The sequence below is a fragment of the Macrosteles quadrilineatus genome, unplaced genomic scaffold (assembly GCF_028750875.1).
Source record: "Macrosteles quadrilineatus isolate MER2022 unplaced genomic scaffold, UCM_ALF_1.0 Scaffold_1__1_contigs__length_201487025, whole genome shotgun sequence".
Classification (NCBI taxonomy): Eukaryota; Metazoa; Arthropoda; class Insecta; order Hemiptera; family Cicadellidae; genus Macrosteles; species Macrosteles quadrilineatus.
The window spans coordinates 149,815,019-149,824,555 of NW_026542594.1; the positions used below are offsets into that span (position 1 = coordinate 149,815,019).

Genomic DNA, 9,537 nt, shown 5'->3' on the forward strand with positions numbered 1-9,537 from the left:
TCCGTGGAACAAACTCCAATACAAGTGTGGTCAGGTGACAAGCTTACTCTACAACATCTCAGAATTTTTGGTTGTAAGGCATTTGCTCACATTCCTGCCGAGAAACGTAAAATCTTAGTCCACGATCTAATCATTGTATATTTGTCGGTTATTGTCAGTTTAGTAAAGGGTACAGATTGTATGATCCTCAGAAGAAAATTACTTTCATATCTAGAGACGTTACTTTTTCTGAAAATCAGTGGGGAAGTTCTTTATTGAAAAATGTGAGTAAAAACTTAGATTTTTACGTGTTTCCCGAAACAACAGAAAATTTGTCTGATAGTCAGGACAGTACTAGTGGTCAGACACTAACCGGTCCACATGTGTCAAATAATGATGATGTGATTCCAACAGGACCTGGTGTAAACCGAAGTAACGACGATGTTACTTACTGACATGAACATTATTCCGGGCACAACAACTCTACCGCAGCGCGTCAGAAACCTCCCAGCTGCGTTGAACGATTATGTTACTTATTTCTCTGGCGATCCAATATCTCACGAAGAAGCATTGAATAGTGAATTCAAAGACTCTTGGATGAATGCTATGGACCGTGAGTTTAAGTCTTAAATCGAAAATAAGACTTGGGAATTGGTCGAACTCCCAGCCTTGAGGAGACCTTTAAACTGTAAATGGGTTTTAAAATTAAAGGAAAATGACAAGGGCCAGGTGACTTGTCATAAGGCACGGCTAGTTGTTAAAGGATTCGACCAAAGGAGGGGAATAGACTATGATGAAACATTTTCACCTGTTGTGCGTTACAGTTCGATTAGGTATCTATTAGCTCTTGCTGCTGAACACGACTTAGACATCGATCAAAAGGATGCTGTTTCCGCTTTTTTGCAGGGATAACTGGAAGAGGAGATATACATGTGCCAGCTGCCTGGATATGAAGGCGGGACTTCTAGAGTTTGCCGCCTTCATAAAAATATATATGGCCTCAAGCAAGCCAGCAGGGTGTGGAACCAAAAACTTGATTCTCTAACAAAGGCGCTTGACAGTGAGAAATTCAGAGACTGCATTAAGTTCCAGGGATTCCACAAATAAGGAGGGTGTTGAAATATGATTTGTGAGAATAGTTAATTTTGGTATCACATGTGTTCTGTACAAGTTAGTTGTCATGGATACAAAATGTTTTTGTGTGAAAAGCTATGTTGTGGTTTTATATCAAGTAAATCTTGTACCTAAAACACCTTTCTCTTTATCATTCTACATAATTCAAGTCCATTTACAACATATATTGGCTTGGGCAATCTTGGCATTTAATTTTATAAACACCTGCCATTTCAATTTTGTCTCTTGGTCGATCAGTCTGCGACAGGGTGTTACGAGTACGGTTTGTGGTTTTGAATGTTAATTCTATTCCCGGCCTAAGAAACTCTTTGGAAAGGCAATTTTGTAGTCTGTGGGAAAATTCAACACAAACGTTCTTCTTACGCTCGTCCATTTGTTTGACCTTCCCATTGTGGTGTTTGGTTGAGTTTGTCTACGAGCCCGCTGTTGTAGCCGTTGGATGTGGCTATATGCTTAATAATACTGTATTCTTTGTTGTAATTTGTGGGAATTGGAGGGACCATTAAAAGTCTGTGTACCATTGAGTTGAATGATGCAATTTTTTTGGAGTGTGGGTGGTATGAGGTTGTATGCATGGTCTGGACTGAAAACGTGGGTTTCCTGTAAATTTTATAATCAAAACTATTGTTAATTTTAGTTACAGTTAAATCCAAGAAATTAATTGCGTTGTTTTCTTCCGTTTTCAGGGTGAACTTTGGTCTGGGAGCTATATTGTTGAGATAATTTAATTAATTGTAGATCTAACTGCCTTTTATTGCCATCAAACAAGACAATGGTGTCATCGACGTATCTATTGTATAGGACTATTTTTGAACGATATTTGTTTTTGTTTGATAAAATGTATTCATTTTCGATGTGATTTAAATATATGTCGGATAGGATACCAGACAGTGGGGTTCTTGCTACTTTTCTTTGTCATTACTTCTGTGATTTTGGGAAACCCGACCTATACCTCACTTACTCCTTACTCCTTACTCCTTTATCCTTACTCCTTACTACCATTCTGCGGCTTTCTCAACCACTAAAAATAAAACATCAATTAGTCCGCAAAATAATCTGAGCTCAATATCCTGCCAGGAAAAAAACCTTTGGACGTATAAGAGTGTTGAGTAAGAGTTGTGGAGAGTAGTTCACACGTAGTTCATTACAATCTCATACAAAGTATTATAAAACATATGGTATGTTTTAGCTGCTCATTGCTTGGTAAATAACAATTATGAAAATAAACCAGTACACCCATCTGACATCAGAATTGGCCTTGGAAAATACTTAAGAGACTATTACATAAAAGAGCAGTCATCCATAATTTCTGAGGTATGTACGAAAAAGAGGGAAACATCTTATTTAATATTTTAATGGATGTTGCAAATATATACGTGTAGTTACCTACAAACAGTAAAATAACTATTGTAAAGCATGCATTTTTAAAACTTAGGGAGTGTATAGGTTTCGTTCTATGGTGTTAACATACTTCAATGGCTTTTTTAATGTTTTGAATGGAACTGTCCAAACCCTGGTTTTATTACTATCTGTAATATTCAGTTGAGGTGTATATATTTAATTTGTTTCAGTAATATATTATTTCAGTAATATATATATATATATATATATATTTCAGTAATATTTCAGTTGAGTTGTATTCTTAAGAGTGATCGGTGTTAGTGTACCTGGTAGATTAAAATTTCCAATTTCAAAACATTATTTACACAAATTGCAAATACTTGTATCGTCCATTTTAGAACAAAAATATCATACCAAAGTACTTTTGCTATATATGTATACATACCCTACTACTAAAAAAACTACAAACCAAAAATCATAAAAAATGAAGTAAATAGGACTTTTTGTACTATTTTAAAATACAAGTATGCCTACTTTAGGTATTTATATGCAAGAAGAACCTCTGTTATATAAACCCCGCCATTAAATCGCAGTTTATAGTTTGGGGAGTTTTGTGACAGTGCCGTTGTTTGTAGGTGAAAGAGGTGGTTATTCCTGACCGGTACGTCGGCGAGTCCTCGCAGTTCGCCCAGGACGTTGGGCTGATAGACCTAGTGGTCAGTGTTCAAATCACCACCACCATCATGCCGGCCTGTATAGATTGGTCCAGTCAATTTGAGCCAGGCCCTCAAGAAATTGGAGTGGTAAACTGTTCACGCAAATGTTAATAAGTTAATTTCAGATCAAACTAATAATATTTGGTTTGCTTTGTTATCGACTACAAGATTAGGTAAAAAATTGCTTGGTTATTTATTTGATCATAGGAAGATGTAGATACATCATGTAGGGTTTTACTATGTATAATGTTCATATTTATATTTATTAAAATTTAGTAAAATTACTTTGAGTATCACTGAAGAGCACAGCACACAATGGAACTCCTCAAAAAGATAAAAGATTGAATTCGCTAATAAGTGGCGTTTTACCTATGAACAAATCATGTGTTTGTTCCCAGGTCGCAGGTTGGGGCAGGGTTGGCGCTGGCCTGGAGAGCAGCGAGGTGGCTTTATCCGCCCGGCTAACATTCATCAAATATTTAGATTGTTTAAAGTATTTAAGTGCGAACAATAAAAAGCTGGTCACTCCTGATAAGTTCTGTGCGGGGGATGTTGATGGTAAGCTTAATTAATTCTTTATATAATTATAGCTTATTATAATTAACTATCATCGGGGAGTGTGAACCTATAGTTGAGTCTCGAAAAAATGTCGTATGTCTTTCACACACTTATTTTATTTATGTTAAGTTTTTCCACGCCCTTTTCTTCTTTCGATGCTGTTGTAAACTAAATAATAGTTGGTATACTAAAAAAGTAGTTTTAATAACCTCATGTCTCAATCTTAACCCTTTCCCATGGGGTGTCTAAGTATGAGCATTTCTTTATTTATATATTTTTCCTAAGGTCAATTCCTGTTATTTTTTAAAAGCCAAAATAAATGCCATTAAAAGACAACTCCGTTTAATATTGCTCCTAATAAAAGTGTAAAACCACAGGGGTTTTAGCAATACGGACTCCAGAACGGTCGTCCATCTATTTTCTTTTCACGAGAAGATTCGATGGGTTACTTTCCCTCCTTTTATGATAATGGTTTTTATAGTTATATAAAACCAGGTTTTGGTGAACTTCCTCAGGGTTTGCCTAAAATTGGGGAACATAATATTCTCTAATCTTCTTTTATATGTTCATGATTATATAGCCCTGCCCTTAAATGAATTCAAACAATGCATATGTATTTCCGATTTTTCATATTTTCAAGCGGCCCTTCAAAAAAAATTTAACTCCCTTTCGTATGTAAGTACAACTTGTACTTGTACCCGTCACCATCCTCACTTTCCTAAAAGATAAACATAAATAAACAAAGTACATGGGGCCTACAAGATATGTCACTTAAAGGTGTATCATTTCTTAATTACATTTTAAAATTAATTCTGCTCTTAAAACAGTGGAACACAAAGAAAGATACACTTTAAAAGCCTTATGAACCATAAGTGAGAGACCATTGATTCTTATAAGTTGTAAAAATATTATAAGTTCTATGTAAAAATCATCAATATGTCAGTGTTGTAACCTAAAATAAAGCTAACTGTCCCAACTGACTGTAGGTAGTGCACCCGAGCGAGGCGACAGTGGTGGTGGACTGACGTTCGTCAAAGATGGGAAACATTTCCTCATCGGAATCGTCAGCACGAAGATTCCAGGCTTCAGGTTGTTTTTAGACCTAAGCAATAAGCTGCACAGGCCTTGGCTGGAATCAGAAAGGGAAAGATTGAGACAATCTCACGTTGAATTTTAATATGGTATTCATGTTTGATAACAAACAACAAATTCTATGTATTCACAAAACGGCCCATTGATAGGACATTTTAATTTTAAAAGAAAAGATAACTGTTTTGTTTAAAATAACAAGAAGTAAATGACATTCCACACAGTTGAAATCCGTTGGAAATCTCCCTTAAACTCGATTTCTCTGTAAAGTAATTACAAGTGTACTTTTTAATTAATGCAATGTTTTGTTGCATTTTCCAATAGTAGATAAGTTATCATAGTTATCACCCAGAATGAATTCATGAATCTAAATTGTAGTACAATATGCAATGTATACGATGGATTTTACCCATGCCAATAAAGTATTGCTATAATATAGTGTTTAAATAATTACCCTTTCACCTAACTGTTGATCTAGATAAAAAAAAAACTAACACGTATTCTAATTGCTTAACGTAACGCTAACCAATTCAAATTTTGTGTTGTGCACAATTGCATTTTTGTGTAATGCATGTTTAAGGTGAGTATACCCAGCTTAGAATTCCGCTTGCAACTCCGCCATCACTGCGAGGTTATGCAGCTTTGTGAATGTATGCGTGTAATGCATGTTTAAGGTGAGTATACCCAGCTTAGAATTCCGCTAGCAACTCCGCCATCACTGCGAGGTTATGCAGCTTTGCGAATGTATGCGTGTAATGCATGTTTAAGGTGAGTATACCCAGCTTAGAATTCCACTTGCAACTCCGCCCTCACTGCGAGGTTATGCAGCTTTGCGAATGTATGCGTGTAATCAGGGGTGCCCACAAGGGGGGGGGGCTGTGACGCAGACTGCGTCATTGAAATGTTTGGGGGGGGTTGCAAAAATTCAAATGGGGGGGGGGTAGCTAAAGTTAATTGCAACAGTGTTCAACGTGACGACAATCAAAAATATTTTACAAGTCACCAGATAGAAAGTGGATTAATTAATGCCAATAGTAATATTATTGGATTCAATTAGTTAAAATAGGATTTTAGGATAGTTTAGGATTCGTGTAGGAATTTATTATTCAAGATTAGATAGACGTGAGATCTAAGAGGGAGGGCACGGAATAGATCAACTGCTGAGATAGATAAAGATAACGTGTGGTACAGACACGTCCAGCTACACCGCACCCCAGCACAGAACGCTTTGTTGACATACAAAGCTCATTAAAATACAATCAAGTAGCATAGGCTACAATACTTTACACTATTGTGTAGATACTCAATTACCTGAGCTAGTAGGAGGGGGGGGGAGGTAATGAAAATACGGTTAATCCATATAGTATAGAAACAGATGACAAACCAAACAAAATTAAAAACACTGTAAACAGCCATTAACGTAATGATTTGCATTTTTATAAACGAAATTCAATATTGCACAATCATTATTATTGTGCAATTATGACATTTCAAATTATTTATCTTGGTTCAGTTGTACAAACGGCAACGTTTAAAATTATAGCTAACTCAAACTTAACTATAATAACTAGCCAAACACTGCATTGCTATAAAAAACGTAAATATTAAACCTTAGAAAGTGTTATAAGCTACTACTGCTCATGATAGACGGATAGGCTACCGGTAGGTGCTGTATCACAACATAGGAATTGATAGATAAGTAATAAAAAAGTGTAAAATTATATTTAGAGATAGTAAAAATACTCTTAAAAAAACGTAATGAGAACAGTCTAGTTATTCTTTTTCTTTGTTCTTCTGTCATTTATAAGGTTTCTCTTCAATTCATACATAAATTCAACAAGTCGCCATTATTTAAGCCTACTCGTTGCCCAATCAGAGCCTTGATTCCCCAGCTGTTGTATCTGATATCTGTTGTAACATAGCGCACAGCAGACAGACTGAGCAGACGATTGTTGGCGCAAGCGTTGTTTCCATTTCATTTTCATCAAAGGAGCTGTGATCGTGATGTTTCAAAAGGGAAGGATAGGGGGTCGTTAAATCAAGAGAAAGACACTGACAATTCGAAGTTACGAATTGCAGAAGTTACGAACGCTATATTCTGGCAATAATAAATTCCTTAAATGGAAGTGACTTATAAAACTCTAATTTTATTTATATAGAAAGATAAGTTTTCCAGTCCTGTACAACACACTGATTCACGGTCTTTCCCCGGTAATCAAAATTCAAGTAGCCTACAACTTGATACACACAGAATCTCCGGTTCCCGACCTGGATGATGGCTAGTTATTTAATTTAATTTACAGTTACATATTACACGTGATTAATCAAACCCGTTATGTGAGCCACACGATTATTAATCTCACTTGGTTTTGGATTTTCTTACAAACGTGATCTGAAATGGTTACACACATGATCGGAAATGGTTAGGGCCTGCACAGTATTCGTAAACAACATTTATGCAAACACATATCAGCGACAGCTAGAAAAAGGAATCTTTATCAAAACAGCTGTTCGTAATTTCATATATGACGTGTTCTCAACAGCATTTCATAAATGACGTATGTAGTAAACATGGAGAAAAAAACTTGCAACATGACACAAAATTGTGTTTTTGATCGTCCGTTATTTTATTTCTAAAATAGTGAGGCCATATTTTAAAGACACTCTTGCCAATCCTGTGAATACAATTAAACCATTAGAACCATAATCGGTACTCTAGTTTTCTTTAGAGTAGGCTGCGTAAAATACCATCTGGGCCATGACAGACGGACATAAATTGAGATAAGACATGTTTCAACTTCTTCAATGTATAGAACGTAAAAATAACCCAAAATATGTATAATTCTGAGCAATGTACAGACAAAACTACATCTTTATTTATATAGATTAACTGGGTTTGAATTTGACATTTTATATTTTATTTTATTATCTCATTTGAATTTTCTATATCTAAAAAAATTATAAAACTTCTTTTAGTTTTACAAATAATGCTGTGCGGGGAAATAATCTTTCTCATTTGTTGTGTACCTCATTTATGGGGGGGGCTGTTGCTCAATTGGGGGGGGGGGGGGGGTTGCGTCATGAGTCTAGGGGGGGATGGGCACCCCTGGTGTAATGCATGTTTAAGGTGAGTATACCCAGCTTAGAATTCCACTTGCAACTCCGCCATCACTGCGAGGTTATGCAGCTTTGCGAATGTATGCGTGTAATGCATGTTTAAGGTGAGTATACCCAGCTTAGAATTCCGCTTGCAACTCCGCCATCACTGCGAGGTTATGCAGCTTTGCGAATGTATGCGTGTAATGCATGTTTAAGGTGAGTATACCCAGCTTAGAATTCCGCTTGCAACTCCGCCATCACTGCGAGGTTATGCAGCTTTGCGAATGTATGCGTGTAATGCATGTTTAAGGTGAGTATACCCAGCTTAGAATTCCGCTTGCAACTCCGCCATCACTGCGTGGTTATGCAGCTTTGTGTTCGAGGTGCTTGCTCGTGATGCATTCATGATTCACGTTTTTTTATTTAATACCTACATAGTATTAAAATGTAATATTACCATACATATTTTAAGTATTAACCTATGTGACAATTTTGAACACCTCCTAGTGTTACAGAGAGGAATCTTCATATTTGAATCTTTAAAATTACATAGGAATCGATATATTTTTTTAGAATGAGGTAGTACGAATACTATTACACAAACTTGTTGGTAAAGTAATTGTTTTAAAATCTATATATACTAAAGGACCCATGCTGCTCCGCAGCGTTAAAATAAATATAATATCCAAGAACTAATCAAATTTATGATTTTTGATGAGTAATACAGTATCTTAAAACTGATTCAAACTATTAATAGCTAAATTTAAAGCCTATAATTTACTGATTATTTTGAGTCTAAAACATACATGAAATAATGGAGCTATTGATTCTTAGTAATTGAAAAACCTTATGAAAAATAACTTTTATGTTGGTTGTACTCCTTACGTTTGCTTGAAACTCGTACGATTTGAATAACTAATACAGTAGCTTAAATGAAAGCCGGTATTTAACTGAAGGATCTTAGACCAAAATATATAGGTTTGTATAATTATAACTCGTGAAATACATCTTAAATTGAAGCGAGAATTCGAAAATGAATCATATTATGTTTTTCGGTCAAATAATACAGTAGGTAAATATATGCCGATACATTTACTTCGATGGCTGATGCTTGATGTGAAATCTTTGTGTGTATGCCTTCAATTTAAGACCTTAATCATGCAAATCAGTCGGGTAGAAGAGCAAAACGAACTCTGCAAAGAAAACCCAAATTTAACTCCCATAAGAAATACATGGGGAGCAAATTTCGTTTACGTATATGCCGAGTGGGATTATAGATACATTTATGCCGATGCTTGATGGCAAATCTGTGTGTGTATACCTTCAATTTGAGACCTAAATCATGAAAATCGGTCGGAAAGAAGAGCAAAATGAACTCTGCAAAGAAAACCCATATTTAACTTCCATAAGAAATACATGGGGAGCAAATTTCGCTTACGTATAAGCCGAGTGGGATTATAGATACATTTTTGCCGATGATTGATAGCAAATCTGTACGTGAATACCTTCAATTCGAGATCTCAAACATGAAAATCAATCGGGTAGAAGAGCCAAACGAACTCGGAAAATAAAAACCAAATTCTTTTAATATATAAGGTATATTATTATTACCGATTATAAG

The 9,537-nt window shown here is 35.6% G+C and overlaps 1 protein-coding gene across 1 annotated transcript in view; it reads left to right on the forward strand.

The window, feature by feature from the left end:
• Positions 1-5,229, forward strand: part of LOC128982993 (modular serine protease-like) — a 30,043-nt gene extending 24,814 nt beyond the window's left edge. Inside the window, exons 10-13 of the mRNA XM_054402108.1 lie at positions 2,303-2,427; positions 3,090-3,257; positions 3,569-3,728; positions 4,715-5,229. Coding sequence (XP_054258083.1) covers positions 2,303-2,427; positions 3,090-3,257; positions 3,569-3,728; positions 4,715-4,905 — 644 coding nt within the window. The 3' untranslated portion in view covers positions 4,906-5,229. The remainder of the gene's footprint in view (positions 1-2,302; positions 2,428-3,089; positions 3,258-3,568; positions 3,729-4,714) is intronic.
• The last annotated feature ends 4,308 nt before the right edge of the window (positions 5,230-9,537 follow it).